A 20,812-nucleotide genomic window follows, 5' to 3' on the forward strand; every position below is an offset into this window, starting at 1 on the left:
TCTTTTCTCAGTCTTCTTCAACGTGTGTACTCAAAGATTGTGAGCAATTTTATATACAGTTTGATAGTTGTCATAATAAATTTCGTTTTACGTATTTCAAGTCATTTGATATAGTATCGTTTATTTGATAGTATGTTCGCGCGTATTACAATGCTGTAGAATTTTCGGGCTCCACTGTCGGTATATCGTCGAGGAGAACGCGATAAAATTTAAAGGGCGAATTAAAAGAAGCACACTGCATTCTCTGTTATATTCGAGTCACTTAAGGAGTAGAAAATTATTTCGCACATATATAATTTTTAATCATGTTAATTTCTTTATTTAGCGTCTTCGTTTTTCTAAATGTCTTTATGTTTACAGAAAAGTCACAAAGCTTCTTTATCAATAGCACAGAACTTTTTATAATTTTCATTATGGTATAAAATAGTTTTCTTTGGTTGCGTATTACAATACGTTCTGTATAAGTATATCGTTGTCACTTCGTTTTCTTTCTTTTCTTCTCTTCTCTTCTTTTTTTTTTTTTTTTTTTTTCTTTTGTAGGAAACTTGTAATTCGCCTAATATGAATTATGGTAAAATAGCTTACTTGGATGTTTAAATAAACGTCGATGGATGCGTAGCGGGGAATACGTAGCTCTATTTTCCACCGTAAAAAAGTGGAAAAAACGACGTTCAGTCTTATATGTATTCGAACGAGATTGTACGTTTATTGAAAATTTTATTCTTTTGCATGATATTCTACCCTTGAAATTTGAATACATTGGTGGCTAGGCCCTGAGATATGGCTGTTTATGTCCGATGATTTTTAACTTATTCCCCATTATTCTCGAACAATTACCTTAAATACTTAAAATTCTAGGATAAACATTTCTTATTTAAAAAATGAACTGGCGTCATATAACGTTGTATATATAAGTCATTCTTTTTTTGGTTGAAAAACAACATTTGAAAATTGATCGGCAGATGGTTGCAAAATGAGTGGCAACGTTACGTTAATTGATTTTAAGTGCACTTTTAAATGACGTTCTTGGAGATTCTTATATCGTTGGGCATACTCCTGCGAGGACTTGTCCGTAAGCACGTTCGGGGCTCATTTGGATAGCTCTCATATTGATTTGAATGTTTCTGATACATCCCACGTATTGTGCTTGCGAGCTACTTCCACGTAATCTTTTTCCAAGCATCGGATGACCGCCGATGAAGATCGGATGCTTCGACAGAACTCCCGCCACATTTTTCCCGCCGATTCCTGGCTCAGCTGCTTTGTAGTCAACTGATAAGAGCACGGCATTCTTCTGTTTAACAGCTGTGCAAAAAAAAAAAACGGCAAAAAGTTATTCACTTTCTTTATCCTTTTTTTATCGAGATAAAAATGAAATATTACCTCGAATATTGTGCCAATTGCCATCGCACAAGGAATTCGGCTTCGTTGGTTCAAACGAAGTTTCTATCGAACCTTTTGCCGTTTTAACAAGGAACTTTACCGTTCCGTTAATCATCTCTAGGACCAAGTAATCCCGTTTTCCATGGACAGATAGCAGGTGACCAGAAGTGGAACGTGGTTTGATGTCCATTTGGATGTCGACTGTTCTGCCAACCGTGAACCTGTCCACTAAAATCGTATCGTAGAATTAGAATTCTTTTATACAAAATTTGATCAATGTATAGTCGATTATTTAAAACTGTACTATATGTACCTGCTCTGAACAGATTACTACCATTACCCGGATAGAAGAACAATCCCGGTTCGATTCGTTTTGAACATGGAATTACACCCACTTTATTTATAGGCTCGCCAACTGGTTGACCATTTACCATGAAGTTTCCTAAGCATCCATTAAAGGTGTGATTCATACTCTGAAATTAATAACCAAACTCTCGTTAAAAAGGGAAGAAACCAAGTAAAATAGATTCGACATCTATCAGATAGATAAATATTTAGTTACGATCGTATTAAGAACTTTGTTGGACATGTCCTGTGACACCCCTCCTACGTAGAACGGCGGGCTAACATTCATGGTTTCCGTTGTTCCTTGAGAAGATCCGGTAACTGCATCATCTTCGTCTACGATAAGTTGTCCATGGTTTCCTTGTCTTTTAAATATTACGATGTGCCATTCATCGTCGTTTATTTTTTTATTGCTGACTAATATAGCTGGCCCACTTCCACAATCAAATTTGTAATAAATCTTAAAAATATATATGACGATTAGACATAATGTAATTCAAATCGCGATCGATCCGAATTTTCTAAACTTGTTTACACATAAAAAAAGCTGATAAAAATTGTTATTGATGTTACAATAAATGAACAGGCTTTATCTCGAGTATATGTTTCCGGATCAATACCAATTACCTGACATTGCGATCGATGCCAGATTTTTTATCGAACATCGACACTTTACCTTTCCTTCGTTGATATACACAGCGATCAAATTCTGATTGGTAAGGTCCGACGTATAGAAAATGATTCCTTCGTCGGCCATCGTTTTGATAGCGATTTGGAAATCGTAGTCGTTCTTGTATCTGCCGTTTAGAGATCTGTATTCTAATCTGCTGTTTCTCGCAGTACCTGAAAACGATGCCATTCTTTCACCGAAATTCCTCGTTTCGTATATTTTTCAAAAACCAGCGCGGAAATATCATACCGAAACGCCAAGCATTTTCCATGTCAGGATCCGTAGCCGGGTAATATGGTAATCGACATTCATCGATGTGCAACGGTGTGGTTCTTTGAGTGGAAGTAGTAGCCTCTGTGGTTGTAACGAAATCATCGTGATGATGGCCGCGTCCTTCTATCGTAGGTTCTTCCTCGTCCGTTTCCTTATCGATATCAACGTCGATGATGTCTAACAATATCGAGTAGTAAGTTATAGATTAGATTCCTAGACTAGACTCCTCGTCGTACTTACTATTTATTTATATTATTACTTGTAACATCGTACTCACTAATCTGGGTAGATACTTCGACATTGTCGTCTGGACTTTCCGTGGGCAACAGAGGAGGCGGGACGTTCGGTTCTGGTTCAGGTTTGGATGGTGCAGCTGTACGTACGTAGATATATTTATGTGTATTAATTTAACGCTTCAAAAGTTTCAGCTTATTTATCATTTTAAAAACGTCAATTGCTTACACGATGGATCACCTAGCTTGCACTTTCCAAGGAGAGCGTGAGGCCTTTCTGTCGTATTGGCGAAATTAACGATGACACCGTTCAACGTCGCATCTCCGATGCAACCGATAAACGGCGTCATCGCGCCAGTCGGTGGGATACCAAAGGCAGCCGGTAAACCACCGATGTACAAACTGCCATAAGGTATGTTCAGTAGGGGTGCGTCTAGATCGGTACTGTAATTCTTAGTATCATCGATATCGAGCTTGAGAGAATCGGTCGAGTGCGTAGCCGTGACTACGTGCCACTCGTTGTCGTTGAACTTGATGCCCGTGGATGTTGTTCGTAGTTCCTGGCCCTGACTATTGAAGACGAGAACACCGTCGATCAGCGACAAATAGCTAACTACACCTTTCTCATGATCGGTCACGTAGAAGATCAAGCCGTCGTTCGCCAAAGTCTTGAACTTTAGGTTCACTTGAAGGCTGTTCGGCACGGAGATGTTGTGCCACCTTACATAGCCGGATACGTTCTCCTCGAAAGATACCAAGCTTACGAACTAAACGAAAAAACAAAATATGTAATCGAAGCGAAACGACTGCTAGGTTTTTAATTAACACGGCCACACAGCACGGAACATTAAACAACGATAACAAAAATTCATTGCCTTATGCATCGTTTTATAATTTGTTGAACTAACCGCAAGAACATCAATTCGAATAGTTTTACAAATTTAGTTACGTTACCCGTACTGGACAGGCAGGAACAACACCAAACGCCTGAATGTTGCGAGTCAGATCGACTATGGTATCTAGAATAACCACATCGTCGATGCAACCTTCGAAACCTTCGTTAGTCACAGGCTCGTAGGGATGTTTAGCATTCGGTGGATATCCTCCGAAATAAATGTTATCCGAAGACACCAAGTTCTTAGTGTTCCCTTCCGCTTTGCTTTTCACCACATCCACGCCGTCCATCTTTAGAACGCCCGTCTTCTCGAACCTGAGAGCTTCCAGGTTGTGCCAGTTTCCATCGTTGTACTTGTTCCAGGATTTCAAGCTGGTACCACCTTCCCCGAGATCGTACTGATAGATTACGTGGCCGTCTCTCATTTCCAAAGCCAGGAATTGTTTACCTTTACCCATTAGGTAAATCAGCCCATTTTCCGCGAACGTCTTCAAGTTTAATTTAATGCTGAATTTTCTGCTGTCCGGTGAGATCTGGAAATCTCTCTTGCTTAAGATAGCGTATCCGTGTTTGTCGAATCTGTAACCGGTACTGGGTTGGAAGTTGATCAATTTGTCCCTTTCCATGGCAATCTTGTCGTTATTTTCACCGTCGATGAAATTCCAGAAGGAGACCGGCGTATCTTCTCCTATTACAAGTTCTTCCATTTCACCTTCGAACGAGGACGCAGTGACGGCGTTCTGCATGTTAAAGGACGGCGGATAACCACCTACGAATAATTTCGATTGCTCCTGGTCCAAATCGAATATCGTGTGCGAGCCAGGTAACACGTATCCTTTCTCATAAAGTCGATCTTTACCTTCTCCGATATCTTCTCGCACAATTAGTTTTACGTTATTTCCGGTTCTCTCGACGATTATTTGACGCCACTTATTGTCCGATACGAATTTATTGTTGATGATCTTCTCGGGACCGGATCCGAAATCGACGATGAGTACCGGATAACCGCTTTCGATCAGCAGTGCCATGAAATCGTGAGTTTTCGAGCGTGGTAATTTGGCGTTTTCCTCGTTTCCTAGATACAATAGAAAGCCGTTTGTCGTGTTCGTTCTGAAGTACAGAGATATCTTGGAAGACGTGGCAAGTAGAGGAAGGTTTTCGGGATTCTTCAATTCCAGTGTGGTATTCCTATAGAAGGTCAAGCCGACCTTGTAACGATCCGCAAGTTCCCTGGCGTTCGCAATTTTATTCTTTAACGCCTCGATCTTGCCCTTCAAATCGTTTCCATTGGTATCTATCGACCTTTGATTCGCGTTCAAGTCGCTTAACAATTTGGCAATGTTCGGCAGGTACTTATCCACGATGTCAAGTACTTGCTTCTTCGCCTGGGATATGTCGCGAGTCGATTCTGAAATATTTTTCGATAGCTGTTTCGTTTTCTTCAAATCTTCCGGAATTTGATCAACGGCATTCGTGTTATTGACGGAAAGCTTGATATTTTTCTCCACCTCTATCACCTGATTCATAGCGTCTTGGGCCACCGTCGAAGAAGGGGCTTCGATATTACCAAGAATCTTGTCGATGTAATCCAACAGCTCACTGTTGCGTTTATTCTGCTCGGAGATCATGGTGGAATGCGTTTGAGCATCGCTCAAATCCACCTCGGGTTTGCCCGTTGTCTTCGACAGTGTATTTTGCGCCGATTCTAGCAAATTCACAGCCACGTTTCGCGAATCCAGCAACCTTTGCTCGATACCGTCCGAGAGGGTAGTCGCGTTATTTGCCGCGACAATCGCGTCGTCTGCAGCTTCGCGAGCAGCTTCGATCGCCGTTCCTATATTTCTATAGGCGGAAACAGCTTTCACGGCATCGGTATTCCTCGTATCCGTCAAGATATTATCCAGATCCAAGGAACGATTATAAAGACGTTCGGCATGGTAGTGCGCGTTTTGCACCGGATTAATCAGAACTACCAGCAATTTGTCGTTTTCTTCGATCGTTCTGTTTAACGTATCCGTAGAATCGTCTATCACGTTTTCCCTCAATAGTTTCGTGTTACGATCCGCGTCGCGGAGATATTCGCTGGCATTTCCGTTCAATTCCTCTCCGGCCATCAAATCTTCCTTCGCCTCTGCGGTAGAGTTTTTCACCGTGTCGAAATTGCCGGTCTCAGCTGCGATTCTGTTTTCCTGATTCAATCTATCCACCATGCTAGCCAGCTCTTGAGCCTTCCACGTGATTTCGAGAAGATCATCCATTTTGTCCGACACGTTCCTCACCTTGTTGCTCAGATTATCCGCGATGAAGGATAAATTGCTGACTGGTACGTTGTACTCGTTCATTTCCGACACGAGAATGTTGGCCTGATCCGCTTGATCCGTTGCACGGTCCCGGAAACCGACGAACGATACCCCTTTGATCTTTTTCAGAATGTCTGTAGCATCTTTTAACGCACTGTCCACTTTGGCTCCAGTGCCCAATTCAATGTTCAAGGCTAATGATTCTACTTCGGAAACAGTCGATCTCACTAGTTCTATCTCCTTGATTACATCTTCCTCCAGAAGATTCATGTTTTCCAAGGTATTCTCCGCCGCGAGCTTCCATTTCTCGCTATCCTCCGCGGTATAATCGATCTCGCGTTTCTGATTCGAAACCTCCGACTCCAATTTCTTCACTTCTTGCTGCAACGGCAGGAAGTTTACTCTGTTGGGGTCCAGAAGTTTCACTTTAGGATACAAGTCGTTTACCGTGTCATTGATGAACTTTAGTCTTTGATTGGTGAAGTAGCTCTCAGCCACTGTGCTGAACTCCGTGAAAACAGGATTCAACAAATCCGATAATTCATCCGTGACGTCCAGCAAGTTTCCAGTACAGGAGTCGCAAGCGAAGCAACCTTGCCCCGGAATCAACACGTTCCTATACGGGCAATGATCACATTTCTCCCCGATGACACCCGGTAGACAACTACACTGGCCGGTAGTAGCGTTACAAGACACCCCAACAGAGTACCCGATGTTACATTCGCAAGAGGTACACCCTTCCGGCCCGTAATTCCAATAACCAGAGATACATTGATCGCATCTGCGTCCAGTGACGCCAGGTTTGCATCGACATTGGCCCGTCGCATCGTCGCACTGACTACTTTCGGAGGCAATTCCACAATCGCACGCTTTGCAACCTTCACACGTATCGTAGCCATAGTGATCGTCCGCGCAATGGTCGCATTGCTCTCCGACCACGTTCTCGTGACAGTAGCATTGACCGGTGTAACTGTCGCAGTGTTTCATTCCACACTCTTTACACGAACAGGTGCGGCAATCTTTTCTTTCGACGGCATCGCCGAAGAATCCTGGCGCGCACAGATTACAAGCTTCCCCGTAAGTGTTGTTCAAACAACGTAAACACTCTCCGGTCCTGGAATCGCAGGAACCGACTTGGTTGGTATCGATGTTGCCGGAACACTTGCACGGCTTGCAATAATCGCCGTAAACTTCGGGGTTTCCGTAGAAACCGGAAACGCAGGACTCGCAACGAGCGCCATAATAACCGGCAAGACAGTCGCAGCTTATTTTATTTCCTTCCTCGTTCACCTCGCAACCGGTGGCGAAATTGTTGGATGGGAAGGGCAATGGACAGGCACAAATCAGACAATCGGTCGGAGTTCCTCCGGTAGCGTTGCCGTAGTAGCCTTGCTTGCAGAGTTCGCAATGGTCACCCGTCGTGCCGTCTTTGCAGTCCTACGGTAAACGGAAAGTTGTTTAAAAATCTTGACACTCGTAAATGTAAATCGTAGATAATAAATATTATCTAGAGTTTAACGAAACTTCGTGAAATTTAGCTAAATCCTTTATCGATATATATATATATATATATTTCGATCACCGAATTAACTTACCAAACATATGCCAGTTTCCACGTCGCAAGTATCTGCGTGCCCGTTACATTCGCAACCGACGCAATAACCCCCATGGGGTCCAGAGTCTACTCTGTAATATCCTGGGGCGCATTCTTCGCACGAAAGCCCTTCGTAATTCGGCGGACACTGGCACTGCTCGACGCCACTGGCTGGAACGTTATACTGCGGCGAATAGGTCTCTGTAGCTACGTCCATAATCACGTTCGACAAAGAGGCTGTAATACTGGGGTTCCAGTAGGTAGCTCGGATGTATATTCCTCGAAGATCCTCCAACACCACCATCAGCTGTTCCCTCGTTGCGCTTAAACGATTCTCGGTTATAAAGTTCGTTTCGATCAATTCCAAAGATGCTTCGAAATTCGTGAACGACGGTGGCTGCTCTTCGGCGTAATGAAGCAACGTTGTGTCAGCACCTTGAAGAATCACGTCAGCCGCGCTAACTGCCTCGCCAAACGGCCCGGTGCTATAATACACGGTATAATTGAGGAAACCCCCATAGGAAGTCAACTTCTTCCACAAATAGGTCTCTGGCGCCGAGAAATAAACGACTTTTCCGAAAGTGTCGTTAGTGGTGAGACCAATAACGATACTCGTCAAATTGAACTCTTGCGGTATAGTTGTCAAGTACGTGATATTTCCACTCTTCTCGTTAGACAGAGATAATTCCCAATTAGTCATATCGGACACCTGCACCCTGTACAAGTTCGCTGACGCACATCTGGTAGTTTTTCCAAAACAGAAACACTTGGTACAACCTTCCTGATTATTCTCTTGAATATTAAAGGTACCCTCCTTGCACACGTCGCACGCTAATCCTTGGACGTTTTCCTTACAGAAGCATTCTGCCGTGTATTGATCGCAGATATTCGCGGTGGTCCCCCTGATGTCGCAGTCGCATTTCTCACAGTGCGGGAACTGGGAATATCCAGATCGGCACTTGTCGCATTGTCTTCCTACCACGTTCTCCTTGCATTTGCAGTTGCCATTCAAGAAGTCGCACTGCAAATCTCCGTCGATCACACCAAGAGGAGAACAGTTGCATTCTTCGCAGCCGACAATCGGATGGAATCCATAGGTTCCCACTTCGCATTGATCGCAACGTTCACCGATAACCCTTGGTGGACAACTACAAGCACCTGTTTCTGGCTCGCAGAGGGCTGTGCTGGGACAGCTGCAAGGTTTGCAATTGGGGAAACCATAGAATCCGGTTTTGCAGATCTCGCAACGTCTTCCAATAATGTTCGCCTTACACGGACATTGTCCACCGAACTTTTCACACTCGAGGCTTATGGATCCATTGATGTTACAGTTACATGGTAGGGCACGATTGTTGTAATTGGCCGTTAAGGAGAAGATCGAATCGCGACAGAAACCTTCCTCGGTGATGTTGATATGGAAGTGGTTGTATCCGCACTTCTTGATAAACTCCTTCGTCTGATCGAACTGGATCTTCTTTAAGATCTTTTCGTTGTACTGTTCCGTTGGAATAACCAGTATATAATCCAGCCAGATACCTTTGCCATCGCTCTCTTTGAAAGTGATCATAAAGTTTTCGATCAGTTGGAATCTGATGTTGCCGTCTTCTTGTTTCACCACGCTGCGACATCCACTGTTGCTGGGACAGTGGGGAACGGACATCTTTGCTTCGTAGAATTTTCCATTTTGCACCAACACGTCGAGCTCGTATTCCGGATAGTTTGGTTGATAGTATTGCACGACGAAAGTGTAATCCCCAGGCTGTAAAACTTTCGCGTGAATATCTACCATTGTATTCTTATCATCCAGATAAATTAATTTAGTATTATTATCGTAAATTCCGAATGGTCTATTCTCAGATTCGGCGATCGTGCTGCTGCTTTCGAATTCGATTTTCTTCGCGTCTGCTGCTCCGGGGAACTGACCTTTCACGCACTTTCCGTTCTTTCTAACGCATATAGATTTTGGTTTAACATAATCCAAGGACCACCGATTGTAAGGAATAGCAACGACGGAGTCAATGGCCACGTTCGATGTAGGATCTCCGGTTAAAATCAAGCTGATATAGTTCGAAGGGAAATTCATCGTAGCTACTCTGCCATAGGTGTCGGTCACTACCTGTCTGCAAACACTGGTGTACTTGCAAGGATACAGAGTAGCCTTTCCCTTTCCAACTGTATTTGCTTCTATCAAAAGAGTTGACGTGGCGTTCTCATCTTTCGGTGTCACGTATGTAACCAACAGGACGTGCAGACCGGGTTTCGAGATCCTTAAGTCAAAGTGTATCTCTTCTTGTCTCTCGTTGATCAATGGAACCTCCACTTTATCAATTTCACGCAGGATATCTCTATCCATAAAATATTCAGTCAGGGGGATTCTGACGTCGTTTTCGTTCAAGAAACCGCCAGCTCCGTGAACAGAGTCAAATATCGTGAGATCGGGGTAACCGTAGTGTCTACAGAGTCCCTTGTGACCAACCTCGCAAGGAATATTCACGTTTTGTGTTAAAATAGTTGCTTCGTAATATTCGGATGGAAGCAGCACGAAGTAATCGAGGAAAAGGCTATTCTTGGTGGCGATACTAATGGACCAGTAGCCTGGATTCATAACCATAGCCGAAGGAAGATTACCTTGAGGTCCTGCGACGGTCACAAACAATGGTTTTACGGTTGGCTTGAAATTGACCTTAAACTGTTGCTCCACCTCCAGTGGATTTTCTGGGGTGATAGTGATCGTTCCAAGGATCGGCTCGTTATTCGGATTCACGTATTTCAAAACCATTCTATAGAGGGACGACTTTTGAATAAATACATGCAGAATGATCTCGTCTTGAAGGGCGGAGAACACCGCGTATCCCTTCCAGCTGTATCCTGGGAAGTGATCTTCGGTGAAACCGTAACGTACAGGGCTGTTGCTAGGTGTCCTTCCATCCTCTGCTTCGTATTGAAATTGATGAAGAGTCGGGAAATAGTGGGCTTTTAAGGGTTCCTTGCAAGTAAGACCAGTGACACGTGGCTGACACTGGCATTGGCCAGTTAGTTTATCGCATACCGAATTTACAGAACCACCGATGTCGCAAGCACAATCTAAAACGAAAGATCTACGTAATTTGCATTCGTTGAAATAATTCTGGTTACTGGCGCGTAATATACGATTAATTACATACCTGTACAGCCGAAGAAATTGCTCTCTTGAAGATTGTACGTACCATCCACGCACTGATTACAACTTCTGTCGGTTACTCCAGGTTTACAGATACATTGGCCATTCTTCGTGTCACACTCACCGATATTTCCAATGACACCCGGTATATTACACTGACATTCTTAAAACAAGATAAAACGACACGGAACAATTACTTTCATCGCTTTATATTTCCCGATCGTATCTTAAAAATTTCGTCGTTCCATTTACCTTCGCAACCCTGAGGATTGTAAGGCTGTAAATTCCAATAGAGCGGCTTACACTGGTTACAGATCCTACCCTCGACGCGATCCTTGCATTGACAAAGTTCACCGGCAGGCAAGGAGCCGCATCCTTGGAACGTTTCTACCACGCCCGCTGGATCACAGTTGCAACCCTCGCAAGTGGGGAAGTTATAAAAGCCTTCTTTACACTGACTACACCTGCCGCCGTCAAAATTCTCCCGGCATTGACATTTACCCTCCGCGTCGCAAGACGCGCCAATCGAACCGTGGCTGTCACAGTTGCAGGCTACGATTGCGATAAAGGATTATCAGTTTCGGTAACTTTTTCTTGCAATTTTTTACTTGTACCCGGTATTGCTTTGGCTAGATGATAACAAGCTTAATACGAGTTACCGCAATCAAGTTTACGGATTTTGAACTTGACTAAAGCTTTTTGCTTTTCTTTAAGTTTAAGTCGTATAAAGAAAGATGGAGTTGCGTTTGGCTTAAACGGCAACCTAAGAAATGACCTCCGACCGTAGTGTATACGCGTTGCGGATACTTGGCGCAACTAGGCAGCGTTCCCTTACTACGTCGCAGGAACAGAATAGGGGAAATACTGTAAGCTCTTGAGCTTAACCGAACACGGTAGTTATAAATAGAGATCTTACGTACGTATACATTCTGGATACATGTAATATCCAGGGCTGCACTGATCGCACGTTCGTCCAGCGAAATTAGCCAGACAAGAACATTTTCCTACGGCGTCGCAGCTAATAGACGACGACCCTGTTAAGCTACAGTTGCAAGGCCTGCAATTTGGAAACCCGTAATATCCATTGATACACTGATCGCATCTGGGACCGCCGTATCCTTTCTTACACAGACACCAACCATCCGTTTTATCGCAAACTCCAGGTTCGGTTCCACGTGCGTCACAATTACAAACTAGTCAAACAACAGCAACAACAACAACATTAGATATTTACAATCGACTCGTTTTAAAATTCGTTCAAAGGCGTATTAATAATTAATATAGCACGGTTATTTTTCTGGATACGCTTACATGTACACTCGGGGTAATTGTAGTAGCCATCTTCGCAGATGTTGCACGTCCTTCCGCCATAATTATTCTTGCAGGTACAATTGCCAGAAATTACGTCACAGTTATCGTTGAGGGAACCCAAGGAATTGCATTCGCAGGCTACAAATTTTGTAATCGATTATAACACAAATTACGTTATATAATGAAATTCGTTGCGGATAGAAACGCTCCGGTTTACTCACGTAAACATTCGGGGAATTTATAGTAGCCCTGCGCGCAGAGGTTGCAATAATGACCGGCATAATTCGACTTGCACGGACAAGATCCATCTATAGCCTTGCAATGATCTCCGTGTGTCCCATTGCTATAACACTGGCAAGGAACACAATTTGGATAACCATAATATCCATAGCTGCAACTGTCGCAATTGGGCGAAGTGTATTCTTTTCGACATTCGCATTTGCCGGTGGCATCCGCGCAATTTCCAGTCAGATTAAATCCGTTACATTGACACGCTATCGAAAAACGAAAACTAACGATGTAAATGATATTTTCTAATAACGTTTTAACAAAATCATTGGCTGAATGGAGTTATGACTCACGTTGACAAACATCGGTTGCATTCAAAGGTTTGTTCCGCGGCCTGTAGAACATCGGTTTGCAACGATTGCAGTTAATCCCTTCGGTGTTGTCCCGACAGTTTTTACACACACCGCCACCCTCGTAGTTACCGTGAATATCCAACGACAAGTGTTTCTCGTCCACTTCCGTGTCGTATTCACACTCATCCGAATGGCCGAAACAATTGCAAGCTGCAAGAAGTAACGATTTTTTACTTCATAGGAGAAAGTGACTTTCGGTTTAAAGCGAACGAAAAACGGGCAAATAGTACGTAAGGAACAAAAATATTATTCTCACGTTCGCAAGTGAACTTCTTAAACGCCGTGGACTGCCGCCACTTCTTCTGCTCAAATCCTTTGCAACAAGTCGCACATTGCGCTCCACAAGTGTTATGTTGGCATCTGCAAACGAGTTTCTTCGGCATTTTTGGATCCAGTATATCGCAAGTATCCGCATGGCCATTGCACATGCACCGACCTCCGATACTGATATCTTTGATGGAGTAAAAGTACTGAAATACAACAAATTTATCTGTGATCGTTCGTTTCGGTTATCGCGATGAAATTTATCAAATTTCGAGAATACTTACTCTTCTGGTCACGGTCGGATCCTCCCGCACTAAAGACATCAAATGCCCCAGTAAATTTTTTGTTCTTAAAAAACGAAAACGAACATTCGTCGCTCGTGTCCATTCTTGCAACAAGGTAGAATTGAAGTAATGTTTCGCGGATGGACGATTATTCAGAATCGAAATCGGTATCTCGCCACCCTCCAGTGGCACGATTTGAGAATATTCCGTGGTACAGATGACACTATCGTCCCTGGTGATCGGTTTATAACTATCCACGCCGAAGTAAGTTAAACAATCGTTAGCGGTATCGGAAAAGTATTGCCAAGGCGTATAGGTCTTTCCATAATCTGTTGATTTTTCAAGTACCCAGAGTCCGGGTCTCGGCGAATTTGCCATTTTGACGTACACGTATGCCACGTGAAATTCCTATGAAAGACATTTTACCAATTTTTATTCAAATCTAGATCAATTAGAAATTGATAGGATGAATATTTGTAATATTTTGTAGGAAAGTAACGAAAGAAAGGCATAAGTAAGTTGGAGTTTCCGCTACTCTGTGAAAGATGGCGTTTAATATCGATAACGAATACGACCCTTGTTTTCTCGCTACCTAGAAATAATACGAAAGCATAGGACTTTTGTAACAAGAACTGAGCAACATGTGTGTCGAACTTCGCAGTTTTTGGAACGTTAAATTCGTGCCTCTCCCCCCCCCCCCCCCCGCCCCGTTTCCGGACACGTGGTCGAGAGTATACGAGAAGAGAAAAAGAGAGAGAGAGAAAGAGAGAGAGCACATTAACGCAGCGTAAATGAGTCCTAAGAAGTTGTTTAGCGAAAAGATAATAACCCCGTGTCTACGACAAGAACACGTATCCATAGCCTATCGAATTCTAATTTCTCTTATTAGCTACCAATTTTTTAGCATAAAGTGGATTTAACTTTTCCTGGTTTTCTTTCTATTTAGATTTAGAAGTTGGATAATCGGATATCGAACGGATTGAACGAACGTAAAGAATATCTATTCGCTGTACCATTTACCCTGCTCCCTGAAACCCGTGTTTTCTATTGTCCTCAGGAAATGACGCGAAGATAATTCTTTCCCGTTTCGCAGGAAAACGCCTACTACGTGATAAAGCAATTTGTTACAGATAAAATACTTATTCCACCATTATTTCAGGCTCATAATTTCCTGTTGGCGTCGATTCTCTTACTTTCTGCTTACTCATTTTTATTTCTCGATATCTGGTCGTTTGATTCGATAAAAATGGGAGAAAATAACTGATCAAACATATCCTCCTTGGAATCTGTTATCTGTATAATCGTCGATCTCAGGTTCGCTAATTCGGACACTTATCCATAAAATATCGTGTTAAAATTTACAATTTTGTTTACACTTACTTGTTCAAAATTGATCGTCAGATTCACTTCGTTGTACTTCATTCCTCTGGAAAGCGGTGGTGATTGCCACCAGGTTTCCATTCCATCCACTGCATATTCCGGTGGATGCTTTTTCTCTGGGTTGTCCGCATCGCAGTAATCGCATACCTAGCATATCGACAACGCTATTATCGTCGTGCTTCCTCAAATTTTCAAATTACTTTCAAACGTAGAGCAGACATCGAAACGAAAGGAAAATCCTCGCTCAATCATGACATCTCGATAGTCGACAAACATACTTGCTATTCATTTGGAGTAATTTTTTATTCACACCTATACTCTCGTATGCACGTATGTCGAATGTATGTATATTTATTAATATAAAGTTCAACGACCTGACACGTCCAAGATCTCAACGATACATAGAAATCGTGCGATCTTGAAATTTAAATAAAAATTCTCCGATTTAATTCTCCGTGTAACGCGTTCGATTTTTAAACGCGACCAATATCAAATTATTTTTACGGAGGTTTCTACGAACAGATTAGATTTTTTTTAAAAATCTTTGTGGGACATCCGTGCCAGTTCGACCGTTCGGAATTTGAAAAGACAAGATGGTCAAGTGTTATCGAGAGGTCACTCTTATCGGTAACTCCTTATCGGCCCTCTCACTTCTAGTCTACATGGCATTTTCTTTCGCCCGCATAAATAGATACATACACGTAATGCCATAGAACCGAGTGGCCACTGACCCATTCGGGGATCCCGAATTTATGAATTGTCTAATAATATCAATTGCTCTACGATCAGCGTAAGAAGCGGTCCGCTATTAGAACGAAACGAACGTAAAATGAACAGGCAGAGAAAGGAAAAGTAACTTTTTCCGGTTAATGTAAAGACGATCGGTCGTTTTAAATATCGCGCGACTACGAAATCGGTCATCCGATTTATTATTTCCTGCTTGATAAGGAGAACTCGGTTTTGCGATATACTACTACCAAGAAATACAAAGCCATTAACAGCGATAAAGATAAAATAATCGTGGCAAGCTCTTCATTCATTACAGACCTGTATACATTTTTTAACGAATCTTTAAAAATATTTACAATTTGCCAGGAAACTGTTCTCTCGCGTTAAAGTTCATATTACGATTATCCCCTCGCATGCATTACACCGATTCCAAGAAACCCTACTAAAGAGCAGAGTATCGTCAATGGTACTTAGATACCGATAAAATAAGATTTATTTGATAATTGGACAATTGCAAGCGATCGTATTAAAATTGCTACGATATACAGCAATTTATAGTATAATATATAGCACACATTTAAAAGGTAACGCAAGTAAAAAATTACGAAATATATTCTACTGGATTCACTAATGTAATTTTAGTAGCATTAAATATTTTGAATCTTGATCTTAAAGGGAACAAAAAGTTGTATTATACATATGTAACACGTAGTTTGTACCTATTATCCTTAGTGTCGGTAAATAGATGAATAAAATGCATAACTTGTGTATAATTTCACTGACATTTCTTCGTATAAATAATTTGTATGAACTTCCCTTATCGCAATTCCAACAACGATAAGTTGATACGTGCATACTAAGACTAACATCTATATTAAATTACATATAACGATGATAAATCTTCATGCGTTAAAAAAGAATATATATAAAAAAAATATGTACTCGCACACACACACACACACACACACAAAATATCGATAAATATATATACTATATAATATATATTATATTATACCATCAAAAATGACGATTTACAAAGATTAGAATTCTCTTTAGTTAGAACGCTTAATTTCTTTTTAGGACTACGATCCTTTTTGCTCGCGATTTATAAAACCCTATATAGATATTTTCATTCCATAAAGATGGAAAAAAGTAGTTGAGCAAGCGGATGGTTGCCTAAAGAGTGATAAACTCTTGCACTCAAAGGACCAAATATAGATAAAAGTTGGTTCGAGACCGCGACATAGTCTATTCCAACTAAACGATCCAAAGCAAACGGCATGCGTTCTTAGATAAATATCAAATATCTTTCGTTTCGGTAAGAAACGAACAAAGTACATCGAAATTTACGAAATATTTGCAATAACTAGTTTAGATTCTCTCGGGATTTGGTGATTAAAATTTAAATCCTTATTCGGTATGTCTTTTTATACATTTTGCGATACCCTGAGGTATCTTCTCATTCGCGATTTAGATTACTAACTAAAAGAAAAATAGAAGAAAAGTGGTTGTTAAGTAAAAGTCAAAGATATAGAAAGAGAACGCAGATGTATACCAACCTGACCCTGTATCAGATTAATATCCTCGTGCTGATCAGCGTTCGCGCCGACTAGCTTGCAATAGAGTTCCGGGCCGGGGGTGTCGACGCCACACGTGGCTGACGCGATAATCTCCTTGCCCTCGGCCAGATTGAAATACGGCGGCGTCAGGATTTCGTTTCTCGTTTGGTGGACCAGCAAGCTGGCCAACGAAACGACCAGCAACCACCTCGCCATCCTGACGGTGGACTGATTGAGCCCGCCACTGTCGGCACCTCTGGTGTTTCGTCCTTTAACGCGGCGTGTTTTCTTGAAACTATCGCGGCCCCTTTTCTCTTTTTCTCTGTCCCCCCTCTTACTCTCGTTTCTTCTTCGAGGAGAATGCGGCGGGAGAGACGCGAAGAAGTTGATGAAGCCCGGGCAGCTTCTCAATGTAGACTGACAGGCCGGAGGTCATCGAGGACCGCCGATCTGTGGTAGAGGGGCAGTGGGGGTGGCGACTCTAGAAGGATGGTCCACACACTTCGAAACCATATGCCATTCCGTACCCCTACACATGTGCATGCTGTTTCTGCCCGGCAGTACGAACTATTGTCTACTCTTTCTCTCGATCGCCGAATCACTTTGATCGCCACTGTACGTCTATTCGCGAACAAACCAGAGGAATAACGTTCTTCCGATTTCGAAGATACCGATTTCAAGATACATAGTACATAGTTATTCAAAACGATTGAATCTATCAGTCGAAAACGCATGGTTCTCTTAATTTCACGCTTGTATTTATCCTTGGACTTGCAGTTTTAGGAAGACGTCTAGGCGATTAAAAATTCTTCTCTCAAGAATTAGTTGCATAATATTTTTCAAAGAAGTCTAAATCGGAAGAACAGTACGTGGTTGAGAAGGAAGTCGTAAGAATCTCAGATTATGATTAATCTATTGATAACATTTTTTATTCACTTTTAGCATTCGTCTATATACAATATCTCGTTACGTACAAATGACTGTTTTACGAAATTAGTGTTCGTTTAACGGACGAAAGAATTAAATGGTATAAGTACAGGGTGTAAAAAAAATTAGCGTAAAAATCACCATAAATAGAGTGATTCTACACTTTCGAATTGGTGGAAATTCGTAAAAAAGGTTTATATAAAATTCATCTTAACCTTGAAATTCAAGATCAAAGATTTTTTATTACATCATATTTTATTTTCGCCATGAGGATCAGAAATCTTAAATAGACCCCATAGGTCGCGATCCAACAGCAATTCTATTGGCAAAAATTGTTAAAGTTTCGATAATTTTCAACCTTCTCGATACGGCGCTCGTCTGTAGTTACTTCACGGCTAAGAGCGATTACATAGTACTCAACTGATTAAACTGATGGTTGGTTGATGATGATTGGTTAAACTGATTTTATTCGCAATAACCTATAATCGCAAATATATTGCATTTATTATCGGTGTAAACAAATAAATGGGACCAAATAATATCGTTCCCAATAATTACTGCTCATACGTTGATAGCAATTAAAACTTTCCATCATTGTATGGAGATTTCCGTCAGCCCTCCTGTCATTCTGTTGATCGAGGATACTGCTAATTCAAAAACTATTTGCATCTGTAAATAACACACGTTCGAAAAAAGCGTGCTTCGCGTTGTAATTTATGTAGTAGTTTCTAACGGCAAAAACTTCGTCGAGCGTAGAATCACGCCACTATGGTGCCCTGTACATAGTGTTATAGGATTGTGTTGCCTTTCATTTATAAATAATTGAGCAAGAAATATGGCACGTACTTTTGACTAGATCAGTTTTCATAACATCGCGCCACTGTCGAATTTCTTAATTTTGTTTTGCTCGATGCCGTCTATAATAAATGGCGGAAAACATAATACTCGAACTTAAGATCACAGAGATAATAAAATTTCCTAGTAGCAGAATGTCTGCCGAATCCATCCATATGGTAAATACTCTTGCTGTAAACAGAAATCAACGTTTTTATTGGGAACCATCGGTAGAGAAATAGAGAGGGCAAATATTTCTATAGAGAGATCAACATTTTTTTTATCTATAACTTACTTAAATTAGTAAATGCGGAAATAAACCAGGTAATCGGCGACACTGTATCCGCATTTTTCGCACGAAAAATGGCCACTAATTGAACGACTTTACTTGAGACAGAAATTGGAGTACACAGTGGCTGTCAATTACAAAACAAATTAATAGATGACCGGAGAGTTATCAATTAAATTTTTTTTAATTTATTGTTAATTATTGGTTAACTAACCGCTAAAATCGTAAGAACGACTTTCGGGATAAGTTGCATTGCGAAAGAGATACTTATGGCAATATAGAGTATTGAGACCAAAATTGAGAATGTATTTATTTTATTTAAATACTTCAGCACTAGGAAGATTAGTATGTATTCTTGCAATAGAATAACGGGATACTCCAAATAAGATAGTATTGAGTAACCATTTGTAAAATTATAACTAGCCATCACGGTATAGCTGTAAGAAATTCAATGTCAAATTAAGCTTACTTGCAAAAAGCATTTAAAGTTTTTTAAATATATTTTTTAGCTAAGTTAAAATACAAACATCGATGCACGATATACAAGATAAACTTACTTACCTAGTTAATTCTAGCAGAAGGCCTACAACTGAGATTTGATCTGCCGATTTAGCAGTCAATAAATTCAAAATTTGAGGAATCTTCAATACAAAACACATGCCTATTGTTATAAGGCTCAAAAAATCTGCTAATAGTTGCAGTAACATATTTTCATTTATTTAATTTCTGTACCTGCGATTGAACATTACGTAAGAACTTCAGTTGTACTTTCAAATTTATTTGTTTGTTACATAAAATTTACATTTTGTTACTTACATAAAATAATAAATAACAGATAAAAATATTAAAACAAAAATTCACAAAGAAAAGAAAAATATAAAATACGCAATAATAATACTATTTCAAACTAAATGCTAAACTACTATTCGCATTAAACATATGATTTTAAAGCATTTATAATACAATTTTTCGCAGTTTTACAAATTGTTTTATACAACTGCATTACTTTATACTTTTTACTTAACATATTACGAACATGTTGATATAAATTTAACAAATTATAAATTAATACTAATTTTTTAACTTACTTTTTAATATTTAATTTCTATTTACACTTTGCCTCACAAGTGTATGATTGTACAGATACATATCTTATAACTACTTTGGCAATTGTTCATGCACACCTGTGCCATGCTTGCATACCTTTTACACTTGCGCAATTATACATAGTTGCAAGAAATACACACACGTAAATTAGAAATTAGAATTCGTAATTATCAGTCGAAACAGAGATTTCTTCTCTGGTTGAACGATCGAACATACATTTACTCGACACGACAGCACCATCGATACCGTGTTTATCTGCATCAGAGAGGTTTCCTCTCTGTCTGCGTTTAGTAATTTTCATCTAGGAACTTTTTAAAACGGTTCATGTACAACAACTTTAAAAAGATTAACAAAAAAATAGGAGTAATGTAAAATAACTTGAAAATTGAAGAAAAATTTGTAAATAATAATAATAAAATGAATAATCAACACGTGACATTTAAACAATAGAATATGCTAAATGCTTTACATATTTTTATCGACGCGTTGGAATGTCTCCAAAATTATTCAAAATTATTAGTTTGAGAGAATATTCGTTTTAAATTTGCTTTAAAATAATTGTAAAAGAAAGTAATAGGTTTCTATATATTCTTATTCTTATAAATTGTATAAATAAGTATGGTTTTGCATTAAA

General features: G+C 40.5%; 2 protein-coding genes across 4 annotated transcripts; both read right to left on the reverse strand.

Moving 5' to 3' along the window:
• Positions 1-293: 293 nt before the first annotated feature.
• LOC100645678 (laminin subunit alpha) lies at positions 294-17,473 on the reverse strand. The gene is made up of 20 exons (XM_003396443.4): positions 17,022-17,473; positions 14,734-14,880; positions 13,354-13,761; positions 13,062-13,275; positions 12,746-12,955; positions 12,386-12,658; positions 12,165-12,302; positions 11,774-12,046; positions 11,106-11,405; positions 10,858-11,016; positions 7,695-10,777; positions 3,859-7,536; positions 3,134-3,671; positions 2,949-3,044; positions 2,648-2,848; positions 2,405-2,571; positions 1,946-2,188; positions 1,697-1,856; positions 1,384-1,611; positions 294-1,305 (listed from the first exon to the last, which is right to left on the reverse strand). The coding sequence occupies exons 1-20, from the start codon at positions 17,235-17,237 to the stop codon at positions 1,037-1,039; spliced, it is 11,001 nt and encodes a 3,666-aa protein (XP_003396491.1). The 5' UTR covers positions 17,238-17,473; the 3' UTR covers positions 294-1,036.
• A 455-nt stretch (positions 17,474-17,928) lies between these two features.
• Positions 17,929-20,495, reverse strand: LOC100646024 (mannose-P-dolichol utilization defect 1 protein homolog). Of its 3 annotated transcripts, XM_048407572.1 has the most exons (6): positions 20,160-20,494; positions 19,633-19,803; positions 19,286-19,508; positions 19,078-19,198; positions 18,795-18,974; positions 17,929-18,724 (listed from the first exon to the last, which is right to left on the reverse strand). In XM_048407572.1, exons 2-5 carry the CDS (start codon positions 19,776-19,778, stop codon positions 18,841-18,843), a joined length of 624 nt encoding a protein of 207 aa, XP_048263529.1. In that variant the 5' UTR covers positions 19,779-19,803; positions 20,160-20,494; the 3' UTR covers positions 17,929-18,724; positions 18,795-18,840. The 3 variants fall into 3 exon arrangements, with proteins under 3 accessions (XP_048263529.1, XP_048263530.1, XP_003396494.1); XM_048407573.1 differs by having other exon boundaries at positions 17,929-18,974; positions 20,275-20,495; XM_003396446.4 differs by having other exon boundaries at positions 17,929-18,974; positions 20,160-20,492.
• Between the last annotated feature and the right edge of the window lie 317 nt (positions 20,496-20,812).

The sequence above is a fragment of the Bombus terrestris genome, chromosome 7 (genome assembly GCF_910591885.1).
Source record: "Bombus terrestris chromosome 7, iyBomTerr1.2, whole genome shotgun sequence".
In the NCBI taxonomy this organism is placed as follows: domain Eukaryota; kingdom Metazoa; phylum Arthropoda; class Insecta; order Hymenoptera; family Apidae; genus Bombus; species Bombus terrestris.